This window comes from Talpa occidentalis, unplaced genomic scaffold (assembly GCF_014898055.3).
Source record: "Talpa occidentalis isolate TD23 unplaced genomic scaffold, MPIMG_talOcc4v2.1 talOcc4.6, whole genome shotgun sequence".
Taxonomy (NCBI): Eukaryota; Metazoa; Chordata; class Mammalia; order Eulipotyphla; family Talpidae; genus Talpa; species Talpa occidentalis.
Window position 1 is genome coordinate 139,414,314 of NW_023604972.1, and position 24,973 is coordinate 139,439,286.

General features: G+C 71.4%; 2 protein-coding genes across 4 annotated transcripts; both read left to right on the forward strand.

Annotated features, from left to right (window-relative positions):
* The first annotated feature begins 45 nt into the window (after positions 1-45).
* BRD9 (bromodomain containing 9) lies at positions 46-10,270 on the forward strand. Of its 3 annotated transcripts, none has more exons than XM_037529856.2 (16): positions 46-145; positions 525-739; positions 948-1,080; positions 2,339-2,399; positions 2,749-2,893; positions 3,966-4,076; positions 4,550-4,725; positions 5,203-5,335; positions 6,360-6,435; positions 6,665-6,760; positions 7,090-7,222; positions 7,321-7,432; positions 8,337-8,375; positions 8,602-8,701; positions 9,140-9,307; positions 9,805-10,270. In XM_037529856.2, exons 1-16 carry the CDS (start codon positions 94-96, stop codon positions 9,903-9,905), a joined length of 1,851 nt encoding a protein of 616 aa, XP_037385753.1. In that variant the 5' UTR covers positions 46-93; the 3' UTR covers positions 9,906-10,270. The 3 variants fall into 3 exon arrangements, with proteins under 3 accessions (XP_037385753.1, XP_037385754.1, XP_037385755.1); XM_037529857.2 differs by having other exon boundaries at positions 4,610-4,725; XM_037529858.2 differs by having other exon boundaries at positions 4,613-4,725.
* A 3,134-nt stretch (positions 10,271-13,404) lies between these two features.
* LOC119260832 (probable palmitoyltransferase ZDHHC11B) lies at positions 13,405-24,755 on the forward strand. Its single transcript, XM_054687918.1, has 14 exons — positions 13,405-13,425; positions 13,610-13,828; positions 14,762-14,940; positions 15,089-15,190; positions 16,523-16,647; positions 17,341-17,493; positions 18,797-18,909; positions 19,662-19,696; positions 20,341-20,431; positions 20,867-20,928; positions 21,237-21,384; positions 21,503-21,592; positions 22,497-22,572; positions 24,161-24,755. Exons 1-14 carry the CDS (start codon positions 13,414-13,416, stop codon positions 24,592-24,594), a joined length of 1,839 nt encoding a protein of 612 aa, XP_054543893.1. The 5' UTR covers positions 13,405-13,413; the 3' UTR covers positions 24,595-24,755.
* Positions 24,756-24,973: the final 218 nt, after the last annotated feature.

A 24,973-nucleotide genomic window follows, 5' to 3' on the forward strand; every position in this document is an offset into this window, starting at 1 on the left:
CGCTCCCGGCGCGGCCTCCCGCGCGTCACTTCCGCGGCGCTGGACTCGGCGGGCGCGCGGGAGGCGGGCTCGCCGGGCGGTCCCGGGCTCGCGATGGGCAAGAAGCACAAGAAGCACAAGGCCGAGTGGCGCTCGTCGTACGAGGGTGGGCGCGCGGGCGCGGGCCTGGGGGGTGCGGGGGCCGGGGGGAGCGGGGCGCGGGCGGGCCGTGGAGTTCGGCGTCTCTCAGCCTTTGCGCGCCCCGAGGCGCGGGTGCCCCTTCTCCGACTCGCCCCTCTCGGCCCTGCCTGTCGGCGCCCGGGGCTAGAAGCGGCGGCGCGGGGAGCGAGGGGGCAGCAGGCGGCTCCCGGGCCGGCACCCACCGAGCAGAAGCCCCCTCCCTGCCGCGCTGGCTGTGGGCCGGAGGCCTGGCAGGGGAGGGGCAGCAGCCGCGCCGGGGCCCACTCTCCACCCCTCCCGAGAGCGGCCTCCCGCCCGCCTGGCGGCCTTCCTGCAGCTGGTGGTGAGGGCTTTTCTGCCTCCAGATTACGCGGACAAGCCCCTGGAGAAGCCCCTGAAGCTGGTCCTCAAGGTCGGAGGAAGCGAGGTGACCGAGCTTTCTGGCTCTGGCCACGACTCCAGCTACTATGACGACAGGTCGGATCCTGAGCGGGAGAGACACAGAGAGAAGAAAAAGAAAAAGAAAAAGAAGTCGGAGAAGGAGAAGCACCTCGACGACGAGGAGAGAAGAAAGCGAAAGGTGGGAGCAGCCAGAGCTCTGGGGTCAGTGGGGTCTCGAGGCCCCAGTGGTGGCTCCTGAGCAAGGGAGGCGGCTTGTGGCCACCTGCAGACCAGGTGGTTGGCTGCCAAGGCTTCAGAAGGAGAAGCCTTGGACACGGTTTCCTGCTGCCTGTCGTGGCCGGGCCTTTCCCAGGGCTGGTGCCACTCTCCTCTCCAACGCCTTGCAGGAAGAGAAAAAGCGTAAGCGGGAGAAGGAGCAGGGCGACCCTGAGGGCGAGGCTGATGATTTTGACCCCGGCAAGAGAGTGGAAGTGGAGCCACCCCCCGACCGGCCAGTCCGGGCCTGCCGCACGCAGCCAGGCAAGTGTGGGTATACAGTCCTGTAGCCCCAGGCTGTCCCTGCACCATGGGGTTAGGGTTAGGGGCTGCAGGCCTACACACATAGTCAAGTCTTGGGTTAGGTCTGGGTCTAAAGGCCCAGGCCATGGCTGGCAGCCATCTGCCCCCAAGGGCCAGGAGGCTTGTGCTGTGTTACCACTGCAGACATCACAGGCACCCAGGAGGAAGGGTCGGTCCCATATCTGCTGAGTTTCTCTTTTCCTTGGCTCTTGGGAGGCCCCATTTGGGTAGTTGGTGGTCCCTGCCATGGCTTTGAGCATGCCTGGGGTGCTCAGGGGGTGCCGGATGAGCAGGCAGACACATGGGGCCTGGATGGGGTCGAGGGCTGGTCAGGGCCAGGCAGTGTGCAGCCACAGAATGCTCCCCACTGGAGTTTGCAGTAGCCTTCGCTGTCTTTGTTTGCTGTTGTCTGGAGTTTGCGCCTGGTCCACGCAGCAGGCTCCAATGAGGCTGTGTCTTGAGCATCTGTCGCTCCTCTGCGAGGGCCACTGCATGCACGGCGTGTCTTCCGGGGCCATGGCCTGGGGATTACAGGCCAGTGACAGTTACTGGCGTCACGTGCATGGGGTGTGGGCCGCACTCTTGTTGGGAAGGGCATGCTGCCCAGGCTGGTCCCAGCTTCACTGTGAGCTGCGGAGTGGGGCTCTTGACTGCATGGGCCCAGGGCCGGGAGCAGTGGCAGGGAAGGTGCCACTGCATGCGGCAGTGCCAGGAGTGTGTTCCGACACCCGCAGCCTACGTGCTGGTCTCAGGCTAAGCGTCGCCAGAGTCACAAGCCCACAGCCGAGCTACACTGCTCTGCGTGGTCACACATGGGGTCAGTTTAAGCTGTCTCCGGGGGCGCCAAGGACGTCAGCAGAGACATGACTATGTGTGTGTAGGTTGTGTCCATGTCTCTGCGCTGGTCCCGGAGCCCCATGTGTCATGCCTTTTGACCTCACTTTACAGACGGGGAGCTGGGGGGACCCGAGGATTAGAACTCTAGGATGGTCACTGAACCCTGACTTGCTTGTTGGCCCAAAGCGTTTGTCCTCAGACCTCACCCAGATGCCCGGCCCAGGGTGGTGCTGCAGGTGGCCTGGCAGCCCTTCTTGCCCAGTTGAGCTTTGTGGGGCCGAGGCTAGACGGCTACACCTTCGTAGTCCAGTTGTTGAATTGGGAAGAGTTGTGAAATACAGAGCCATCCAGTAACCAGCTCCTCGTCTGGTCGCGTTATCAGCTGAGAACGAGAGCTCGCCGATTCAGCAGCTGCTCGAGCACTTTCTCCGCCAGCTGCAGAGGTGAGGGGTTGAGGGCGCGGGCAGAGGGGAGGCGCTGAAGGCATGCCAGCCGCCTGTCTTCTGTCCCTGTGGCACAGGCAGGCTGTGTGCAGACCAGGGTGGCACAGATCCCCCATGCCGCCGCGTCTCTGGCAGGGGGGTCTTGGCTGGTGTGTGCCTGGCGCCTGGCAAGGGTCCAGTGGCTTTGGGGTTTCTGTTTCTGCAACAGCTGTCACCCCTTCGAAAGCGTGAGCCTCGAGCCAATCTCTCAAACTTAACGTGGAGTTAGTTGTGTTCAGTTTGTCTACGGATCCTGCGGTGTCTGGACACTCAGGGGTCAGGGCCTAAGTGAGGCCATCTGTGTTTCCAGGAAAGACCCTCACGGCTTCTTCGCTTTCCCCGTGACGGATGCCATCGCCCCCGGTTACTCGATGATCATCAAGCACCCGATGGACTTCGGCACCATGAAAGACAAGATCGGGGCGAACGAGTATAAGTCGGTCACCGAGTTCAAGGTGTGTCGCGGCCGGACCTGGGGTGGGGCCTCTCCCTGGCGGTGCGCTTAGGGGTCGGCCTCAGCAGGACACCTGGGCCAGTGAGGACGTGTCCGGTTGGCACAGTCCAGAGCGGGTTCATGTGGAAGAGTCTCCCAGTTCCGGCTCTCCCTCGTGGCGGCTGTGGCCTCGCGTGGGGCATGGTCCTCTGAGGCCCGCAAGGGGCACAAGCAAGGCGGAAGCCCCTGCTTAGCTGGGAGCGGGGGCAGAGCCCTCGTGCCCTCCCGAGGGCCGGGCTATGTTTCTGTTCCTGGGGGACATGCAGATTTGCCTCCCATGGAGCACCCTCCAGGAGGGGGGCCCTCCCAGGAGCTGGGGCAATGGGGACCTGGAGTGGACTCGGGGCAGGTGGTGGCCTGAGGCTGGCCCTGAGGGCCTTCACCCTCCCAGACATGGGCCCTGGTTGGGTCGCTGGTCAGGGTGCCGCGGCGACCCTCCTGGCCCACGCGTGCCAGGCGAGTGGGTTTGTGTCCCTGTCTGGGCTCTGTCCTGGCCCTGGGTCTGGGTCTTGGGAGGGCCCCAGCAGCAGCTCTGGGTTGCCTGGGCAGGTTCAGTGGCCATGGTCCATCCTGTTGCCACCACTTCTGGCACAGACATGTGCCAAGGAGCCCAGTTGGGGAGAAACACGACGTGTTGGGTGATTCATTCTGGGTCAGGTCTGGCCCTTTTTGTTTCAATGGTCTTGGTCCAGTGTCCATGGTGCAGGGCAGCTCACAGACATTCGGGAGGGAGGCGGAACACACCCTGGCTCTCAGCTGCCCTCGACTTGGCGGTCAAGACGCTGCGGCCGGGCGTGCGGCCGTGGGGAGCCGTGGGCGCCGGCACATCTGCTCGCCGGCATGCAGTGCTGGTCAGGGCCCACAGGCCGCTGTGTGCATTCTGAGTGCCGAGCTGTATTCCAGGCGGAGCGGCTAGTCCAGTGCTCCCCGCCCAGGTCTGCCCGCCCTCCTGCGGCCTCCGTGCTGCCGTCCCGTCCCGTGGTGAGCCTGGGTCGCGCTGTGTGGGCTCAGCAGGCGAGCCTGTGTCTTTCCAGGCAGACTTCAAGCTGATGTGCGACAACGCCATGACGTACAACCGGCCGGACACGGTCTACTACAAGCTGGCCAAGAAGATCCTGCACGCTGGCTTCAAGATGATGAGCAAAGTAAGGGCCGCTGCCCGCGGGCGGAGAGTGTCCGTTCCACGCCACAGCCTCACTCGCCGACGCTGGTCCGCACCATTCTCCTGCCCCGCCAGCCCGCGGGGTGCACCCAGCTCTAGGCTAGCTGCCCCCTGCCGCCTGCTCTGGCTCCTGCCCTGCTCTGCGTCCCCGCCAGGGCCCCAGCCAGTCCTGAGCCTGGGCGTCCAACCATCAGATTGCAGCCAGACCGGCGGGTCTGTGTGGTCTCTTCCCTGAGCCAGACAGGCCTCCCGATCTGCCGGGGTCGGGCCCACGTCCCCACGTAGACCAGACATGGCCAGTGGCCGCAGAGGTCCCTCCCGCTCTGGGGCTGGTGCTGGGCAGCCTGGGCGCTGAGCCCGCAGGTGGGCGGAGGCAGGGGAGCTGCAGCCACCCCACCGCACGCTTCGCCGGGCGCTGCGGGGCAAGGCCGAGCCTGCTCTCCTCTCTGCTTGCAGGAGCGGCTGCTGGCCCTGAAGCGCAGCGTGTCGTTCATGCAGGACGTGGATTTCTCTCAGCAGGCAGCGCTTCTGGGCGGCGAGGACGCAGCCGTCGAGGAGCCGGTGCCCGAGGCGGTCCCCGTGCAGGTGGAGACCGCCAAGAAGTCCAAGCGGCCGAGTAGAGAAACTATCAGGTAAAGGGGCACCGTGCACGGGGGGAGCCGCACCTGCGTGGGCCGGCCAGGCCCTTCAAGCAGCGTCTGGCACCCAGCGGGCCACCTGGGCCAGGGCCTCCCCGCGGGCGTCTGTGGGGCCTGGGCTGCTGCCCGAGCCCTCGTGACTGCCCTGCACCCCACTCTCCCAGGGCCCACAGGGCAGGGAGCCTGCAGTGGGGTGAGTCCTGGTCTCTGCACTCCCGTCCCAGTGCTGTGGGTGCCAAGCGAGGGCGTGACTGCCCGGTGCTTGGCCCCACCACAGGGAGGACCTACCCGCTCCCCGAGCTTGCACAGAGGCCACCGCCAGCCCTTGGGGTCTGTGCTGGGCTTCCTGGTGGTGCTTCTGGGGATGGTGCCATCACTGCTAACACGTTCTGCAGCCCCTGAGGTGGCGGGAGCCCGTACAGTGCCCTTTGCTGCCGGGGCTGCCGTGGTGACCGTGTCTCTGCCTCACAGTTGCGTGTTTGAGCCGGAGGGCAATGCCTGTAGCCTGACTGACAGCACGGCTGAGGAGCACGTGCTGGCGCTGGTGGAGCACGCCGCCGACGAGGCCCGGGACCGTCTGGACCGCTTCCTCCCAGGTGGCAAGGTAGCACCTGCCCGCGCCCCCCACCCCTCCACCCCCGCCCCCGTCCCAGGCTGCGGGGTCTCGGGCGAGGCCAGGCCAGCTCAGTGTGGGGTGGTGCCTCTGGCCGCCCGCTGACTACCCGCCAGGCTAACTGGCAGGCAGGAAAGAGCCCCGAAAAACTGTGGCGAAAGAGGGTGCAGGAAGGGGAGCCGCCCCAGTGGGTGAGGGCGCCTGGCGGGGCAGCTCCACTTGTGTGGGCGGGAAGCAGGACTGGGTCGGCCTGAGAGAGCCTGGCGGTGCGAGCTGTGAAGTCCGGGGGCCCCAGCGTCCTGTCTCTGCCCTGTCCTTTGTGGTGGTTCTCGCAGCGGCTGCGACCATAAGAGCAGCAGGGATGGGCAGGGCCAGGAGACGTTGTTGCCCCTTGGGAGCCCGCCTGCCGGGCCCTCCCCCAGCTGGCCCCGTCCTGCCTCTTGGCGCCTGCAGCGCGGTGGTGCTCTGACCCCGTGGGCGGCCTGGGTGGCTGGTCCTCAGCAAAGGGCCCATCCTGTGTCCTCTTGTGGCAGAGGACTAGGTCCCTGCCCAGCATCCCCTGGGGAGCGTGGGTTCCCACGCTGCTGCCCCCGCCTTGGGGTCGTCATGACGAGGCCACCATGGCAGTCCTGACGCCCCTGACAGGACTGTCCGGGATGCCCAGCGAGGGGCTCGGCCCTCCCCATGCCGTCCGCTGTGCGGGAAGAGCCCGCAGTGGCATCCAGATGCGGTCCTGCCTGTCTGGTGTTACAGGAACTGGGCGTGCTGTCACCCTCCGAGCCTGCTCCCTCCTGGGTGCCTCAGGCCTCTCTGTCCTTTCAGCTTGGGGCTCGGCGAGTACTCAGCATCCCGCTGCTGCCCCGCGCTCAAGTCTGAGCCGCTGCTCTCTCCTGGACACCCGTGCTGCCACTCATGGCGCCACCGCCCCAGCCCTGGGGCCCACATGGTTACGGGGATACATACCCTTGGCATGCGGCCAGCTGTCGCTGACCAGGGGTGACCCGCTGCCTTGCAGATGGGCTACCTGCGGAGGACCGGGGAGGGCAGCCTGCTGTACAGCGTGGTCAGCGCCGCAGAGCCCGACGCCGATGGTGGGTGCTCCCCCCCGCCCACCCTCCCTCCCCCCCCCCCCATGCACCGCCCTGGCTTTCGGTGGCTGCCCCTCCCCGGAGCTTTGGGGAGCCCCCGTGCAGCTTGGCGCAGGAGGGCCACATGTCTCGGGTAGAGCAGCTGCCGAGTGACGGGTGCCCACGGCCAGCCTGGCACGTTGGGGCCTCCTGCCACGCCGTGGCTTGGCTCATGGCGCCTGTGCTCTTGCAGAGGAGGAGACACACCCGGTGGACCTGAGCTCCCTGTCCAGCAGGCTGCTCCCCGGCTTCCCCGCGCTGGGCCTCAAGGATGAGCGCCGGAGCAGAGGTAGGTGGGCGTGGCTGCCTCTTCCCAGGGCCCCGCTGGGGGCCAGGGGCCGCCTATTGGACGGGGGCTGTGGTGGCACCTCCCTGGCTCTTCGCCACACGTGCCCCACCCCAGGCTCAGCTCCCTTTGTCCTGGCACATCCACCAAGCTACGGATGGGCGGGGTTGCCTGCAGATGCCCCAGTTCCTGGGGCCAGAGAGGGGCTGCTGGTGTTGGCCCCGGCGTCCACGGCCGGCACTGGGGTCAGGTCCCCGGGCTGGGCCCCGCGCATGGCGCTCACACACTGGACGCAGTGGGGCCGCGGGGCTGAGCCTGGCTCCCCCTTGCAGTCACGTTCCTGTCCAGCGCCAGCACCGCGCTCTCCACGCACAACAACTCCGTCTTTGGCGATCTCAAGGCCGAGGAGGCCGAGCTGCTCTACTCGGCCTACGGGGACGAGACGGGCGTGCAGTGCGCGCTGAGGTGAGCCCAGCTCCCGCCTCGGGCAGTGCTGGGCACAGACACGCCAGCCTGTGGGGCCTGGGGTCCCGGGGGCACTGGCCTAGCTGTTGCCCCTGCAGCCTCCAGGAGTTCGTGAAGGATGCCGGGAGCTACAGCAAGAAGATGGTGGACGACTTGCTGGACCAGATCACAGGCGGGGACCACTCGCGGGCGCTCTTCCAGCTGAGGCAGGTGAGCGCCGCCCCTCCAGCCGCTCCTCCCGTGTGGACACTGTCTGCTGACGGGCCCTGCCGACGGCCGGCGCATGCGCCCTGCCAGCCCGCCCCCGCTGCGCCCTCTCCCCGCCCTCCGGCGCCCGCCAACCCCGCATCTCGGGAGGGCTCTCGTGCCTCCCTGGCCCGCGTGCAGCCAGCGCTGCCCTGCTCAGGTCCTGCGGTCACCCCGCCCGTCTCTGGGCTTCGGCTCTGCTCCGCCAGGGCTGAGGGCTGGCCGGCTCGTGCACGTCGCCAGGCCTGGCCCTTGCTCCGGCCCGCCGGCCCTGCGTGTGGCGTCTCCGGCGCGGTGGGCGTGCCAGGCAGCGCGTGACCCTCGAGTCCCCACAAGCTGGCGCTTCCGCTTCCTCCCGGGGGTCTGCTGGCCCCTTCCTGAGAGGGCGCCTGGCCAGAGGGCGCGGGCCGCAGCACGAGCGCGTCTCCTGGGGAGGGGACTCGGAAGTCACGGCCACGGTCCTCTTCCTGCCGGGAGCCGTGAACTCCCGACGCGCGTGTCTCCGTGTCCTCTTGAGCGCTGGGAGCCGGGCCTGGAGCGGGCCGAGCCCTTTGCGGTGGGCGGCAGGCAGCCAGCCCCTCGCTCTCCCACTGCTGGCCATTCGGGGCTCCCAGGTGGAGCTGCCCCCACGTCCCCTCACCGTCACCCCCTCGTGGCAGCCACGGGGGCAGCGTCCCTGCCGTGCCCCCCCACCTCACCCTCGGGGTTCTGCCCAGCACCCCGTGGAGCTGCCCCCTGTGTCCCCTGGCCCGTCCCCGTCTGCCGCAGCTGGTGGGAGCAGGGCCCTGGGCCTGGGGGGAGGTGGGGATGCAGCCCGTCCCCCGGGCGAGTCCCAGCAGGGCCCCCTCCCGCGTGCTCTGTGTTGCAGAGGCGGAGCGCCCCCGGCGAGCCCTCGGGTGACGCGAAGGTGAGTCCTGCAGGCAGCCGCGCGTGGGGCCTCCGGGGAGCGTGCTCCCGGCGCCTCATTCGGGGTGGGAGAAGTCAGGGGTGCCACGGGGGGTAAGCTGGGTGAGGCTGGCCCACCCCTGGGGGCAGTTCTGGAAGGCTGGGCGGCCAGCCGGACGCGGCGGTCCTGCTCACGGCGGGCGTGGCGGCCGCCTGTGCTCCCCGCCTTGTCTGTGTCCCGCCGGCAGGTGGGGGACTCGCTGGGAGACGGCAGCTCCGTCCTGGACTTCATGGCGGCCAAGCCGTATTCCGACGTCTCCCTGGATATCTCCATGCTGGGCTCTCTGGGTAGGTGGTCACGCGCCCCCGTGGCCCCTACCCTGCTGGGCCGGCTCAGCACCAGGGGGCAGCCCTGTGCCCCCGGGATGTGGCCGGCCGCCCAGTGGCCGTGAGCTGAGGGCCACTGTCCCTGGACCTTCCTGTGGCCCCAGACCCTTTCCTGGGTCTCCCAGCGACACCAGGCACGACTGGCACCTCCGGGCTGCACGCCCCGCCCCCACTCCCGCGTCTGAGCCCCTGTCGCCCAGAACGCTCCCCACTCCTCCAGGTGCAGCCGCATCTCCAGCTCTTTGGTGTCGCTCTGGGGGTGCAGCAATGCACCCACACCCCTTGGGCAGCGTGGCCCAGGTCGCGGGGTGAGGCAGGAGGGGTGCCAGGGGCCTGGGCTTGGGTGGTGGCATGGCTGTGGTGGGCACCGCGGGGCCTGGAGCTGATGCCCATGTGCAGGCAAGGTGAAGAGGGAGCTGGAGCCGGAGGACGGCCCCCTGAGCCTGGACGAGACGGCCCGGCTGCTGCAGGACCTGCAGGGGGCGCAGGCGGAGCGCGGGGGCTCCCAGCCACCCTCCAACCTCAGCTCACTGTCCAACGCCTCCGACCGGGAGCAGCAGCACCTGGGTAGGCCACCCCGGGGTCCCACCTGTGGTCCCCACGGCCCTCCCCCAGGCGCTGCCCGCTCCGCCCTCCAGCGGGCCGGTGGCACCTCACACCGGGCCAGGCTGTGCGTGCGCTGGCGGAGGCCGTGGACACGAGGGCTCAAAGGCTCAGATGGGCCTCGGCTCCCGGTGCAGCCCAGCAGCCCCTGGGCCGAGCTCCCCAGAGTCCTGCTGGGCTGGCGCAAGGCCTCCCTTGGCGGGGCCCCGCGCACTTGAGAGTGGTGGTCAGTGCGTTCCTCTGCCCAGCTGCTCCTTGCCTTGTAGGCCGCGGTGGTGCGCTGGCCTAGGGGTTGCGGCTGCTGAGGCCCAGGTGCTGAGGGTGGCAGCACAGCTGCTACCGTCCGATGCCCGTGGCGGGGCTGGTTGGGGCAGGGCTGGGCACCCTGCAGGGCGGCTGCCGGGGGTGGGACACAGTGGACTGGGGAGGGCCCAGGGTGAGGTGTCCCCCCGCTGTTGCAGGGAGCCCTTCACGCCTCAGTGTCGGGGAGCAGCCAGAGGCGACGCATGACCCCTACGAGTTCCTCCAGAGCCCGGAGCCTGCCGCCCCTGCGAAGAGCTAGCGCCAGCCCGACCCCACGCTCGGGCGCCCGTGGCAGCGAGAGGACACAGGAGCCGGCATGGCCCGGCCCTCTGAGGTCGGGGTCGCCTGCCCACGCGCTGCCCTGCAGGCGGGCGGGTGTCCTCCAGCCCCCTGTGCTCTGCCCGCTGGTGCCAGCCACACTTCTGGGGCAGGTGGGGCCGCCAGGCAGGCCGCAGGGCTGCCGCCTCCTGATGGGCTGGCACTGCGTCCACACGCGACCCTCGGCCCGCCTGTCTCGACGCCCGTTTGCTTGTAAAATGCGCGGGTTTTAATAAAGACGTGCAGCGCGTGCAGTGTGGAGCTCGCGTGCGCGGCGGCTTCCTGCCCTCTGCTGTCCTGTCCACATCAGCTGGGCCTGGGCACCCACAGCTCAGGCCCCGACCCGCGCAGCCCCACACTGCCCCTCCCGGCTGCCCACACGGTCGTCCGGACTGGCTGAGGCCCCGCGACTCTTGGCTGATGAGGGACGTGGAAAAGGGAGTCTTGCCTGGTCGGGACAAAAGGCCTTGGGGGTGCTCATTGGAGCCCAGGAATGTGTCCCCAGGCTGCAGAGTTGGGCCTGGACCCTGCAGCTGGCCCTCTGCGGCCTTGGCCCCCGCCCTGCCCGTCCCTGCAGGGAGGCTGGGGCCTGGGGCAGCCTCAGCCTCAGGGCTCCCTGGCACCGCCACTGCCTGAGCCCCACAGCAGCGGGCCAGGGTGGGCTCGAGTGAGACCCGAGAGTGGCATGAAAAAGTTCCAAGATGGGCGGTGCTGGGCCACTGGGCTGCAGTGGGAGGCGCTGCTGCCCGCCGCCCCAGCCAGTGGGGGTGGGAGGGACGCCCTGCTGGTGTTGGCCTCGGGGACGCCACGCTGGCCTGGGGAGACGGGACAGGGCCTCCAACCCAGGCCCCTTTCTGGAGTCGTCGAGGTAGCCGCTGACGGGAACGCGAGCAGCTCAGCAGCATTGGGCACTTCCGCCACGCCCCTGGTGCTGGAACATTCCGTGTCGGCAGCCACCGGCGCTTCCTGGCCCTGGTGCCCACCCCACTCGGCCTTTGGGTGTTGCTGAGACTCAGGGCAGGTGCTGCCCAAGGTGCCCGGGTGTGACCTGACCCTCGGCCGTGGCACCTCGGACAACGGCCCGCCACAGCGCTCTGCTTCCGAGATAACTTGAGAAGCTGGGAAGTCAGACCCTGCTCCCCCCGAGAAGCCTCGGGGGACACAAGAGTGAGGACCTGCCGCCTTCAAGGGTCTCAGGAGCCAGGACGGGGACCCGTAACCTGCACCGTGGCCCTCCCGGGGCTGCTCGGGCAGGGCGGGCAGTTGGTCACTGCCGCGCTGGGGAGGCGGGCCGGGGCCCCAGCCGTCCTATGCACGTCCAGCTCGCGCCTGCAGCAGCGACAACTTGGGCTTCCCCGTCGCCGCCGGCCCAGACGAGCTCGCGCCCACCAAGACGGCCGGGCCACGGGCGGGCCTTGGGGCGGGCGGAGATGGCAGGCGCAGGCTGCCTGCTGCTCAGCCCCTGGCGGAGACTGGGAAGAGCCGAGAGGTGGCGCTGCGTGCCCAGCCCCCTGCCTGACGGCCTCTCCGTGGCTGGTGCTGCCATCGTGGCCTGGAGGGTTGTGCCAACGCCAGCCCAGCTGGCCAGTGGCTCTGGCTGCCAATAGCGTCAGCGGGAGCGGCCAGGGCCCTGCTGGCCCCTCAGTCCAGGGCCCAGCCCACCCAGGCTGTGACCCGAGCCCCAGGGGTCCGGAGCCCCGATGGGTGTGTGACGAGGGCGGTTCTGCCCCACACCGACAGCTTCATGGACGGCTTCACAAACAGCTGCATGGACACAGGCCCAGGCTGCCCAGCTGCCCCCTCCGGGCTGCTCTGGGGCCCCTCCCCTCCTGCTAGGATGAGGCCCCCTCTGACCAGGAGCCGCTGCCGGCTGTCGGAGGCACAGCTCCAGGCCTCTGCAGCTCGAGCCCTGGTCCTGGTGGGTCTGGCCTCGCACCTGGAGGGCACCACACTGCTGCCTTGCGGGGTCCTGGGGGGCACAGGCCAGGCTGCATCGCACCCGCCATGCAGGCCGCCCAGTGCCCATCTGGTCTGGCCATGGGCACCTGGGCCTTCACCTCAGCCGGACGTGGCTTTGGGGCAGGGGTCAGTGTGGGCTCGTGTCTGCTCAGGCCCACCCACAGGTGAGGCCTCGGGCCCTGGTCCCTCATCCCCGGGGCCCGAGGTGGGGACTCCCAGGAGGCCACCTGGGCCCTCTCCACTCCTGTCCTCAACCCGCAGGTTGTCCGGGAGCCAGGCCTCCCTGTGCAGGCCCCCCCACCGCCCCTCAGGCCAGGCCGTTGGCAGGAGACAGGCTTGGGCAAGCGACACTGAGCAGGACAGACGTTGGCCTGGACGCTGCCCACTGGGTAGCAGGCGGCAGCCCTGACTGGCGGGAAGACCCCCACCCTGGCCATCCCACCGGCGGCCCTGGTGCCCGCTGCACCCCCCGGACCTCTCCTCAGCAGCAGCCTGGCCTCCACAGTCCTGTTGGTGCCGCTCACCCTCCCCTCCCCGAGGCCTGTGGGGGGCCATGTGTGGGGGCCTCAGATGGGGTCCTGGAAGCAGGACTCCTTGAGCTGCTTGCACAGCCTTGTTGGCCGGCTCAAAGGGGACCCTTGGCGGCACCCCCGCCTGCGGAGCTCACAGCAGGAGCCAGAGGCAGGTCCAGCCTGCCCTGGCACTGAGGCCCCTGCTTGCCCGCTCCTGGGCGGGGAGGGCCAAGCACCCAGCTAGGGGCAGCAGCTCCCGGCCAGAACTCAGCCAGGAGGGTGGAGTCCGGCCCCTCCCGAGCCCCGGCCTTTGTGACGCTGCTGGTGTCCTCACTGCTATGGCAACCAGCACAGCTGCCCGAGGCCCACACTGACCACGCCAGGAGATTGTCAGGTGGTGGAGGTTGCAGGTGCTTGGCACACCTGGTGATTCGGGCCCTTCCGCCCTCTGTTCTGATCGGAACCTGCTTGGTATCCGCTTCTGTGAGGTCCGTGCTGGCCCGCGCAGGACAAAGGGCCGCGTGCGATGGCGTGGCCGCCCTGCCCACGGTCACTGGAGCGGCCCTGACGGGGCAGGGCCGGGGTCAGGCTCAGGGAGCTGAGGGGCACTGCGTGGAGAAAGGCAGATGGCGGCCCTGGGGGGCGGGGTGGGGGACAGACTGGCGGTGGGGGTCCGAGTGGCTCCTGTGCCTTCCCAGGGGCCGCCACCTGACCGGCCCAGGCACGGCTGCTGGGCCTTGTGGGGGGCGGCGGCGGCAGGCCTGGCCAGTCCGGCCCTCGCAAGGTCTCCCCTGCACGGCTCACACTTGGTGAAGGGCTCACGTGGGCTCTGGGGGGGTGGCAAGCATGCCCCTGCGAGGGGTGGGGTGCCTGGCCTGTGCCCGGCGTCCAGCCCACCCCCTGCCCCGCAGGCCCTGCATACCCAGGAGTCCGCACGCCCGCACACGCGCACCGGCACTGCCGGGCAGAACGCTGGCCATGGGCCTCCAGGTATGTGCCCTGGGTCTGCAGGGCTGCAGGCCCCGTGGTCGCGCCACCTTGCCAACGTGGGCCTGGCTGGCCATGTACCAGGCCGAGCCCAGTGGGCTGAGGGTCACCCGCCCCCAGTCTCGGGCGGCTGACGGGTCGGCCTCTCCCCGGGGCTCCGGTCCCGCCCACACGCTCTGTCCCGCAGGGTCTCTGCTGCAGGCCCCCGAGGCGGACGGCCCTGGCCGAGGGGGCTCCCGAGGTGCGCCACGCCGGCCCGCCCGTCTTCTCCAGGGTGAACGGCTGGAGCCGGCCCATCCACCCCCTGCAGCTGGTGCACTGGGCCGCCTTCCTGTTCGTGGGGGCGGTCACCTTTGGGACCTTCCTTCCCCTGCTGCCCGGAGGCTGGAAGGTCTTCGGCTACTCTGTATCCTTTCCCGGGTGCTCCCCAGGTCGCCCCGGCCTCCAGTCCCCCGCGCCCCTGCCCACGGCGGGCCTCAGCGCGCAGGGCCACCTCGCCTCACGGCACAGAGGCAGGGCCCTGCGCCGCACGCCCGCTCCCCCTGGCGAGGACCTCGGCTCTGCGTCCCTCACCCAGCAGGTCAGCGGGAGTCCGCGTGGGCCTGGGGCCCTCTGAGCCCGCGCCTGCGGCTGGCCAGCGGGGCCGCGCACTCACGGAGGGCCCTTGCCCAGGGCTCGCCCGGTGCCCTGTGTCCCGCGCTCCCCTGGCCCTGGGTGGTGTGCGGGCGCCGCTGCGGGCAGGACCGCGAGGGTATGCGGGGCCGGTGGAGCGGCCGCAGAGGCAGGGCCCGGAGGAGGGCCTTCCTGCAGGGAGCTGGCCTCCCGCCGCCCCCCCACCCCGGCGCCGACCCCCAGGTCCTCCAGCAAGAGGGGCCCCGCAGGTGGGCCCAGCCCCGCCCCACGACTGACGGGCTCTGTGAGGATGGCAGTGTTGGGGGGTGGGGGGCCACGAGGGGCCTTGATTTTGCTCTTGGAGCCCTGAGAGGCCCCGGAGCCCTGGGGGTGCTCCCACTCACCCTGGGGCTCCCGGCCGGCTCAGTCAACCCTCCCCCTGCTCTCTGGGGCGCATGTCCTCTTCCTGAGCCACACGCGCCCGGTGTCCAGCATCCCAAGGGCCCAGGCCTCTGGAGGCCAGCGGGTGCCGCCCTGGCCTCTGCCCAGCCCGCGGTGGGCCTCCCTTCCCCTGGGGGCCGCTCTCGGGCCGGGCCTGTCCCGCTGGCCACGCAGTCCCGCCACGGCTGCCCGGGGGGGGGTTGTCCTGCGCACTGGCCCTGGCCAGGGCCCGGCGGGCCCCCGTGTGCCGCCCAGGCCCAGCTGAGTGCTCCTTGACGCGCCGCAGGCGGCCGGCGGGCTGTTCCTCCTGCACCTGGTGTCCTACCTGGCGGCCGTGTCCCTCGACCCCGCGGATCCCAGCGTCAGGGTGGGGAAGGACTACGCGCAGCCCATGCCCTTCTTCAACAGGGCCGGGCACCCCCACGTCATCGACAACCAGTACTGCCTGCTGTGCGAGGTCGCCGTGTGAGCGCCCGCCCCCGACCCCCCCCCCCCGCGGGCCCCGGCAGGCCGCGCCTGCAGCGACTCCAGCGCCCGCGGGGCTGGGGGGAGCCCAAGGCAGGGGGGCCGCGCTCTGCCCCCCACACAGGCTGCTGACCCAGCCCTTCCCCAGGAGCCCGAAAGCCAAACACTGCAGCGCCTGCAACAAGTGCATCGCGGGCTTCGACCATCACTGCAAGTGGCTGAACAACTGCGTCGGGAGCCGGAACTACTGGTGAGGGGCCTGGGGCCGGGGGAGGGGGCTCTGGGGGAGGGGGGGAGCCTGGGGGGGCCTGGGGGAGGGGGTTGGGGGAGGGGGAGGAGGGGGCCCCCAGGGGTCCCTGGGGAGGGGAGGGGCGGGGTGGGGGCGGGGCCCCGCCCCCACCTTTGTCTGTGCTGACGGGCATCCGTGGAGTCTTTCCCGGGCACCCGGGGCCTCCCAGGACTAACCCGGAGCCCCTGGGAGGGCCCGAGGGACGCCCCGCGGGAGACCCCTGCGGTGGCCTCGGGCGGGCGTCCCGCCGCAGGGAGCTTTGCTCAGTGCGTGTCGGCTGCCGGGACAGACGCAGCCTTGGGGGCACAGGGGACACGAGGGGTGGGGAGGCCTGCGGGTGGCCACTGGCCGGCTGCTGCCGCGCCCCCCGTGCCCGTGTGGGGAGGTGCAGAGCCCTGCCCAGCGGGTGTGTGGCGCTGCCCCCGCCAGGGCTCCATCCGCAGGGGGTGACCCAGTCCCGCGTGTCTGCAGGGGCGCCTGGCCCCTGGCCCGGAGAGAGGACACGCGCCCCGCCCCCGGGTGCTGCCGTGGCCTCGAGGCCGTGTTGCCGTCACCGCAGGACCCTGCCAGCCCCTCCCCGGGGGACACCGTGGGGGCCGCGGGGTGTGGTGCTCAGGGCTCCCGTGCAGGTCCCAGGACGTGGGCCGGGAGCCCCGCCCCCAGGCAGCTGCCCGCCCGCAGCCAGGAGAGGTCAGTGGGGAGAAGGGCCGGGAGGCCTGCGGTGCCTGCCCATCAGACGCTGGACGGCGGGACTGCCATGCCGGGATGTGGCTGCTGAGTCCTGGGGAGCACAGCGTCCAGCCCCCACGAAAGCAGTTGAAGGACGAGACCCGGGGCCTCGGGGGCACGTCCCTGAGCCCCATCCCACCCTCTGCCCGTCCAGCAGCCGAGACGCAGGGCCTGGGTGTGGCCGCTGGGGACCGCGCCCCCCAGCCTGTGGCTCTGCGGGCACGGGGTCAAGTGCCTCGGGGTCCACCTCTGTGTGGGCGCAGCCCACTGAGCCTGCAGGCGGCCGAGGCCCCTCAGGGACCGGCGGCTCTGTGGCCGGTGGGAGGGGCAGCGTGTGGAGCCCAAGGGCTCACACCAGGGCCGTCCACTCAGTGCCCACAAACCCCAGCCCGGGCCGGGAGCCCGGGGCGCACCCCACGATTCAGAGCACCTGTGGGGGCTGTGGGGGCTACCATGCCAGCCTCGGATTCCCTCTGCTCGCCTGCGGGCCCGTCCTCCCAGCCTGGCCGTGGGGGTGAAGATGGGCCGGCGGTGCCCGCGGCCCTGAGCCAGCCCTCCCCACAGGTCCTTCTTTATCTCGGTGGCCTCGGCCTTTGCCTGCCTGCTGGGCCTGGCCCTGGTGATCCTGTACACCATCATCCAGTACTTGGTTGACCCCAGCCCCCTGCGCACGGACGCCCACTACGCAGGTGCGTGGCCGCCCGGCGGGCCCCGGCTCCTGGGGCGGGCGCGGGCTACGGACACAGGCCGGGCCAGCAGCCGTCCGCTCCGGCTGGGGCGGCAGCTGCACCCCTGCAGACGTGCCCTCTGGCCAGGCTGTGGACAGAGGTGACGACCTGGGTTTGTGACTCCAGAAGACTCCAGCGTGTCCTCGGGATGCTCTGCGTGAATGGGGGGGGATTCACGCCCCCACTCGGGACGGACGCGGCTGAGGCCCCGCAGCTGGCCCTGCCCTGTGCCTGCGGAGCTGCCGCCCCAGGGCCCCCGGCCCTGCCCGCACACCCCCGCGCTGGCCACAGGGTGTGGCAATGGCCCCCAGCATGTTTTCCTTGATACCTGACTCTGGGAAGGAGCCTCTGGCCACAGAGAACTGGGCACCAGTGGTGGTGCCGCCTCCCTGCGGCCCCGGAGCAGCTGGTGGAGCGCGGGCAGGGCCTGCAAGCGGGGGAGGCGGGCCCTGGCAGAGGGCCAGCGGTGACCAGGGCACTGAGCCGCCCTCGCCCGGCGTCCCCGCCCCCAGAGGGCCAGGGTGAGGCGGGCCAGGGCCCGAAATGGGCAGGGTCTGGCCTGGGCACAAGGCTGCCCCTCCTCACGTGGCCCTGCCATCCAGCCCTGCCCAGGGATGGCCCGGCAGGCTGCGTGGTCACTCCTGGTCTCTGCAGGTGTTGACAGCAGCATGTGGCTGCTGTTCCCCCAGCTGCTCCCCACGAAGATGACAGGCATGGTGCTGCTGACCATCTCCGTGTCCATGCTGCTGCTGGACTGCGTGGGCCTCCTGCTGCTCGGACACCTGTTCTTCTTCCACCTTTTCCTGAGTACGTGCCCAACGCCCAGCCTTGGGGTCGGCGCAGCGGGCAGGGAGCGCAGGGCCTCAGAGACAGCGGTGCAGGCGGGTGGGAGGCAGGCAGAGGTGGGAGAGCAGGCGTCCAGGAAAGTGCCTCATGGGGACCTTGCTGGGGGGCGTCAAAGTCCGGGGCTGGGTGTCCACGGAGGGCAGGGCTGGGACTGCGCCCTCTGGGGCTGAGTCGCGCTGCCTGTGGGGGATGACACGTAGGCTCTGGGCGCTGCCCAAGCCCGGGGTTGGGCCCTCGCCTTCCCAGGCCAGGGGCCCTGCCGGCCGGTGCAGCTGGGGGCTGAGCCCAGCAGGGTGGGCCGACTGCACGACCAGGCCCTGGGGAGTTGGCCAGGGTGGGGGCCCACAGGGCCAGTGCATGGGGGCACCAGTGACCTGGCTGTGCCGGGTTGGCCCGGGCCCCGACAGGGTGCCCAGGGGAGCCACCAGCCCACACAGAGGCCCTTCTTGCGCCCGCACACGCTGCCCAGGACATGTGACCAGCATCTCCGGCTGGGTCCCGGGCGGGCAGGTGCCCTCAGCGGGACTGGGGCACAAAGTACCAACTAGAGTGTCATTTGGGGTGGCCGCCCCTCACGACCAGCCCAGCAGTGACCCCTGGTGCTCCCCCAGCACCTGGCAGCCACAGCCTGGTGCCCAGCCGTGCGGCCCCTCCAGCGACGGCAGAGCGCTCTGGGGCTCCCTTCCCGGGGCCGGCGGTGCGAGCACTCACGGAGGGGCATCACAAGGGCAGTGGCCGCTGCCGCGGGGCCTGGACTGAACAGAGGGGCCTCCATGGGCTCGGCCCGGGCATCCCGGCGGGGCCACCACCTGCCGCTCCCGCTGGGAATGGGCTTCTGGGGAGGCCCCTCATGCCCGGAACAGTCACGGCCTCTGTCCACGCAGTCCCCCAGGCCTGGGTGCCTTGCACCGTGCCGGGCACCTGGGCCATCCTCCGTCCATGCCCGCTGCACCCACCTGGGTCTCAGGGCACCGTGGCGAGTGTCGGCAGGCGGCGCCTCCAGGGTGGGGGCTCCCCGTGCATCCCCCACTGGCCACAAGCCCTCTGGCCGTGCCCACGCCCACTCCGCCCCGAAGACTCTGACACAGCTGCCCTGCTGCCCACGAGAGGCCCCCAGATCCGGCCCTGACCCTGCTGGACATTAGGGCCTCACTCGGCCGGGGAGCAGTGGCAAGGACCCCACACGAGCCGAGCCCCGGGCAGGTGTCAGCAGCCTGGGCTCTGTGCGGCTGGCAGTGGTGGCCCCTCCGCTCTGTCCTTGCAGTGGTCAAGAGGATGAGCACCTTTGAGTTCATCACGCGGGGCCGCGAGAGGCAGACCCCGAAGGGCACCGGCAGGAACAAAGGCCCCCCCGACCCAAAGGGGCAGCCGCCGCAGGTACCCCCCGCCTTTGCCTGACTGGTGCCAGCTCGGGGCCTGGGGCCAGGCCGCTCCGCTGTCCTGTTAGCTGAGGCAGGGCCACGTGTGCGCAGGGCTGCGCGTGTGCTCACTCCACCTGCACGCCAGCCCCCCAGGCCGCCATTCTGTTTCCCGCTAAACTGGAGACGGTCGCTCTTCCGAAGGTTGCCGCCAGGAGAGCGGAAGTGTGCACCACAGCCCCCCACGGGCCCCCACAGCCCCCCACGGACTCCCACAAGCCCCCACAGGCCCCCAGCAGCCCCCACAGGCCCCTACACACACGACACAGACCCACACAGGCCCCCACAGGCCCCGCTTGCCACAGAGCACCCGCAGGGCCGGCTGGGAGAAACGCAGCCAGACGGGATGGCTGCGATCTGGCCCTGCGTCGGCCCAGGGGGGCCTGTGGGCGCATCAGCTGGTCAGAGAAGTTGGGCTACGCCAGGCCCGGGGGCAGCCCCGCCCTGCCCGCCACAGGCCTCAGCCGAGGCCCGAGGCCCGGGACGCAGGCTCCCCGCGGTGAGAGGGCGGGGACGCTGCCGGGGCCTCCACTCCGGCTTCTGGCCGCCGGCGTGCACGCCCCCCCCAGAGACGGAGGCCTGGGCTCCGCGGCGCCCGGGACGTGGGCCTTGCTCAGCCGCAGCAGGCGGCCGGGTCCATCCCAGTGCCAGTGCCAGTGCGGGCGCCGGGCACCGCCTGGGGTCATTTCCTCCTCCTCTTTCACCCCACAGCAAACAAAGAGCCCTCCACACTCGCCGGCCCCTGGGTAAGTCGGGGCACCCCCAGCCATCCGTGTGAGCCCAGCTCCCGTGGGCCATGCTGGCCCCCGCTCCCTCCCTGCCCGCCCACGGGGGTTTTGGCCCAAGGCTGGAGAACCCCGGCCCCTCCTGACACCCCAGGTTCCGGCAGCGCCAGGACAGTGCTCTCCAGCCTCACCCCTCAGGCCGGCAGCTCCCGTGGCGTCCTGGCGGCCATTCCCGGCTCCGGCGTCTTCCAGTCCCGCCTCGCTGGAGCGTGGGTGGAGAGTTGCGTTCCCGCGCACCAGCCCCACACAGAAGCGCCCCGGGGTGCTCCTCAGGGGCCTCCTAGGGGCCTGGCGGTGTGCCTCGCCGGCTGCCCAGCCACGGGGGGCGGGCGGCTGTGGGCTAGGCGTGGCTCCCAGTCTGCGCCCCGCAGGGCCACCTTGGCCTCCGGATCTGGGGGGGCTCCCTGCCACGGGTTATCGCTTGGGGGCCCCTGCTCCAGCCCGAGCTCCCCTCCGCTGCCCGGGTCCGCAGGCCCCGCTTGGCTCCTGCGGCCGTGGCCGGACTCGGCAGGGCTCGGGCAGTTGGGATGTCCTCATGCGGCGGGAGCCGCCCCAGCCCTGCCAGGACCGCGCATCCTGCGCTGACTGTGCCTCTCCCCTGCCAGAGGGAAGCCCCAGAAGTCCCGGGGGCCCTCCCGGCGCCCCAGCCAGAGTTCCTCCGGGGCTTTGCACTCCGGGGGCTCCTCGTCGCTGGAGGTCAGTGGACGCCCTGCCCCAGGCGGAGGCGGGAAGTGGACGGTGTCCACAGGGCCTCCTCCCAGATTCAGGAGGACAGCGCGTGGACGGTGGGGGGTGTGTGGCCTGTGTATGTGTGTGCGTGTGGGGTGCATGTGGCATGCGTGTGTGGAGATTGTGTTGTGTCATCACGACCTGATCGGGCCTGGGGCACCATCAGCCCCGTGGCCGTCCCCCGCACGCATCCCAGCTGGTCTACGGGTGCTGGGCCCCAGGACCCCGCCACGTGGCCGCCAGCAGTCAGCCTGGACAGTCCCTGAGGGGCCGTGGTCCTGCCTGGTGCCCCTGGGTGCGGCCCAGCAGGTGCCCCAGGGTGGGAAGGCCACACAGGCCCTGACGGCCAGTGGACATGGCCTCTGGGGCCAGCGCCCGCGGCCACTGCTCCCTCCGTTTCAGGCGCTGTCGACCTTGCCCTCGGAGGACCTTGGCGGCCAGCTGTGCTCACCCCCCGCGCTCTCGTAAGTGGGGTGTGGGGTGTGCCCCGCCGGGCCCATCCGGGAGGGGCTGCTGCAGCCGTCGGGCGCCTCCCTTGCTCGAGAGCTGCTGCCACCCCCGGCTGGTGCGGCCCATCTGCAGGCCGAGTGGGCGCCGAGGTGGGGTCCGGCCACCCTGGCCAGGCGGGGTGCGCCCGGCGGGCCCTGGCAGCCCAGCCCAGGGGTCTCTGCGGACGGGCGGGGCGGCCGCTTGGAGCTGGGGCCGCGGCAGCAGCCGTTTCCGGACCGTCCGGGCTGCAGGGCCTGAGAGTCCTGGGGCCCCTCTGGCACAGCTGCCCTGGCCCGGCCGCCGCCGTCCTGCGGGGTGCCCCCCCGGGATTCGGGCGACCGTGGCGGTTCCGGCCGGGCCCGAGCGCGGGTCGGCGGCCGCCGAGGGCCCGTGTGGCCAGGCACGACCGCGCCCGCGGGTCCGTCGAGCTGGCGAGCGGGTCCCCGGCCGGGCGGGTCTGCGAGGCGCGCCCCGGGGTCGCCGGCCCTGGCCGTGGGGACCGGCCGAGGGCGGGCACGGCGGGCCCTGACCGCCCCGCCGTCCGCGCAGGGCGACCTGGCGGCAGCGCCTGGAGCGGGCCTGCGGCGCCCTCGGGGCTCCAAGCTGACCCTGCGCGCGCACAGCGCCCCCGCGCTGCCGGTGAGGGGCGGGGCGGGCGGCGGGGCGGGGCGGGGCGGGGCGGGGCCGGGGCGGAGGGGGCGGAGCCTAGGCGGAGGGGGCGGGCCTGGGCGGGGCGGGCGGAGGGGGCGAGCCTGGGCGGCGGGGCGGGGCCTGGGCGGGCGGGCGGAGGGGGCGGGCCGGGGCGGCGGGGCGGTGCCTGGGCAAAGGGGCGGTGCCGGGGCGGAGGGGGCGGTGCCTAGGCGGAGGAGGCGGGCCTGGGCGGCGGGGCGGGGTCTGGGCGGGGCGGGCGGAGGGGGCGGGCCTGGGCGGCAGGGCGGTGCCTGGGCGGAGGGGCGGTGCCTGGGCGGGGGGCGGGCCTGGGCGGGGCGGGCGGAGGGGGCGGGCCTGGGCGGAGGGGCGGGGCCGGGGCGGAGGGGGCGGTGCCTAGGCGGAGGGGGCGGGCCTGGGTGGCGGGGCGGGGCCTGGGCGGGCGGGCGGAGGGGCGGGCCGGTGCCTGGGCGGCAGGGCGGTGCCTGGGCGGAGGGGCGGGGCCTGGGGCGCAGTGGGCGGGGCCTGGCGTCCCTCCCTGGGGAGGCTGAAGCGAGGAGCCCCTCGGGCACCCCCGGAGGCGCCGCAGAGGGTGTGGGGCCACGGGCGTGACCCCTCTGGCCAGCAGGGCCCCTTCGCGGGGCTGTGACGGTCTCGGCCCCGGCGCCGCCCCGCACCCCGCGGCCCGCCCGAGCCTCCGACGGCCGCGCTGCGTCCGGACCGCGGCGCGCGCCGCCCTGGCCCTTCGGGGCCGCCCGGCCCGCGGCGCCTCCCGCCGGCTGACCCGCGCGCTCGGGGCCGGCGCAGGACGCTGCTGTCCCCGCCTGCGCCGCGCCCTTTGCCCTTCGGCAGAGCAGAGCCGCACGGCGCGTCCCCTGCCGCCTCTCTGCCTTAGGTCGCAGAGAGTCGCCACCGAGAGGCAACATGTCCTGCAGGAGGAGGCAGGGCTGGACACCAGGACTCGGCTCCAGGTCAGGGCTGCAGGTCAGGGGCTCCAGGTCAGGGCTCCAGGTCAGGGCTGCAGGTCAGGGCTCCAGGTCAGGGGCTCCAGGTCAGGGGCTGCAGGTCAGGGCTGCAGGTCAGGGGCTCCAGGTCAGGGGCTCCAGGTCAGGGCTGCAGGTCAGGGCTGCAGGTCAGGGGCTCCAGGTCAGGGCTGCAGGTCAGGGGCTCCAGGTCAGGGGCTGCAGGTCAGGGCTGCAGGTCAGGGCTCCAGGTCAGGTGCTCCAGGTCAGGGCTGCAGGTCAGGGCTTCAGGGGCTCCAGGTCAGGGGCTGCAGGTCAGGGCTGCAGGTCAGGGGCTCCAGGTCAGGGCTCCAGGTCAGGGCTGCAGGTCAGGGGCTCCAGGTCAGGGCTGCAGGTCAGGGGCTGCAGGTCAGGGCTCCAGGTCAGGGGCTCCAGGTCAGGGCTCCAGGTCAGGGGCTGCAGGTCAGGGGCTCCAGGTCAGGGCTGCAGGTCAGGGGCTGCAGGTCAGGGCTGCAGGTCAGGGCTCCAGGTCAGGGGCTCCAGGTCAGGGGCTGCAGGTCAGGGCTGCAGGTCAGGGCTCCAGGTCAGGGGCTCCAGGTCAGGGCTCCAGGTCAGGGGCTGCAGGTCAGGGGCTCCAGGTCAGGGCTGCAGGTCAGGGGCTCCAGGTCAGGGGCTGCAGGTCAGGGCTGCAGGTCAGGGCTCCAGGTCAGGTGCTCCAGGTCAGGGCTGCAGGTCAGGGCTTCAGGGGCTCCAGGTCAGGGCTCCAGGTCAGGGCTGCAGGTCAGGGGCTTCAGGTCAGGGCTCCAGGTCAGGGCTGCAGGTCAGGGCTCCAGGTCAGGGGCTGCAGGTCAGGGGCTCCAGGTCAGGGGCTCCAGGTCAGGGCTCCAGGTCAGGGCTCCAGGTCAGGGGCTCCAGGTCAGGGGCTGCAGGTCAGGGCCTGCAGGTCAGGACTCCAGGTCAGGGGCTGCAGGTCAGGGCTGCAGGTCAGGGGCTGCAGGTCAGGGCTGCAGGTCAGGACTCCAGGTCAGGGCTGCAGGTCAGGGGCTGCAGGTCAGGGTTGTGCAGCCTGGTCGTGCTCGGGTCTCTCCGGCTTTGGCTCCTCGAGACCTAGATACTTGCTGAGGGGCCGAGGGGGCGGCGAGGGTGAGGACACGTGTGTTGAGTGACTGTGCTGTCCCGAGGCAGCGTGGTGCCAGGGCCACCATGTGTCCACCCGAGGCATGTCTTGCAGATGACCCTGGGTGTGGGGACCTCGGGTGCCAACCTCCCACTCACCCCCACACGGCAGAACCCCAGCCTAGTCATGCCCACAGCCCATGCTATGCCGAGCTTCTGAGGCCACGGGCCAGGGGGCCCAGGATGCCCGCCCTGTGGCAGAGGGGGGCTGGGCAGCCCCCACCTGCACACCCACCGCACACACAGGGTGCACCGCGCACACACACCACAGAAACCCCCTTCCTAGCCTCGGCCCTCTGGGCAGGGAGGGGGTGGGGAGCCTGCTGGGAGGGCCCCGCGCTGGACCCAGACCTGTCCCGGTGCTGCCCGGCGCTGCGTGTGGGCGCTCGTCAGGGCTCACAGGGGCCTCGCTTCCCTGCAGGAACCCAGGGGCCCCAGCTGGCGCTGTCCCTCTCCCAGAAGCTCTGCCAGGCTCTGCCGGAGAGGCTGGGGCAGCTGTTGCAGCACCACAGCCAGAAGGTTCTGCCCCTGAGGCCCCCGGACACCCCGCCAGGGAGCCCCGGCGCGGAGTCCACCACCATCTACATAATGGAGGAGTCGGAGTCCTCGTCCGGGGAGTTGTCGGGGGAGGAGTCGGGCCTCCAGGAGACGCACCCTCTCCAGCACAAACTGCCACAGCCTTCCAAGGAGGCAGCCGTGTGCATCCCTGCGCCGAACCGCCAGGCCGCTGCGGACCCATCTGCTCAGGGGGACACCGTGATCGACATGGCCTGGGCCCTGGGCCCTGCGGACAAGGTGGCGCCCCCTCGGCGGCAGCCATTCGGCCTGGAGCGGCTGCTCTGCTGCAGCCCTTGACGGGCGGCCCCTGCGCAGCCCACCCTGGCCCTAGGTGACTGTGGGTGTGGACATCGGAGCCGAGGACAATTCGGGTGGTGGAAGTTCGGGGATGGCCTGGGGCCTGCTTTCTGGATCACTGGGCGCCGCACTGGAGCCGCCGGCCCGTCTCTGCCTCACAGCGGGCCCATCCCTCTGGGCCGCCGGGCCTCCTGCCCCTCCAGCTGGCCTCCGGGCCGACCGTGGGTGTCACCCTGTGCTGCTGCAGGTGACCTGAGCGGGGCTCGGAGGTGCTGCTGCCCCCTCGGCCACCCCCCGCAGGTGCACCTGCAGCCTGGGGGCCTGGGCACCCTCAGGGCACGCGCCGGGCCCTGCGCCCACAGCCTCTGCTCTTCGGGAG

What these genes read in the sequence shown, in the direction of transcription:
- BRD9 (XM_037529856.2), top strand. Translation starts at nt 94, where the DNA reads ATGGGCAAGAAGCACAAGAAGCACAAGGCCGAGTGGCGCTCGTCGTAC. An exon ending in GCTTCAAGATGATGAGCAAA is followed by an intron (nt 4,077 to 4,549) that starts GTAAGGGCCGCT and finishes CTCTGCTTGCAG; the next exon opens with GAGCGGCTGCTGGCCCTGAA. An exon ending in CCGAGTAGAGAAACTATCAG is followed by an intron (nt 4,726 to 5,202) that starts GTAAAGGGGCAC and finishes TCTGCCTCACAG; the next exon opens with TTGCGTGTTTGAGCCGGAGG.
- LOC119260832 (XM_054687918.1), top strand. An exon ending in CTGCTGTGCGAGGTCGCCGT is followed by an intron (nt 14,941 to 15,088) that starts GTGAGCGCCCGC and finishes GCCCTTCCCCAG; the next exon opens with GAGCCCGAAAGCCAAACACT. An exon ending in CTTCTTCCACCTTTTCCTGA is followed by an intron (nt 17,494 to 18,796) that starts GTACGTGCCCAA and finishes CTGTCCTTGCAG; the next exon opens with TGGTCAAGAGGATGAGCACC.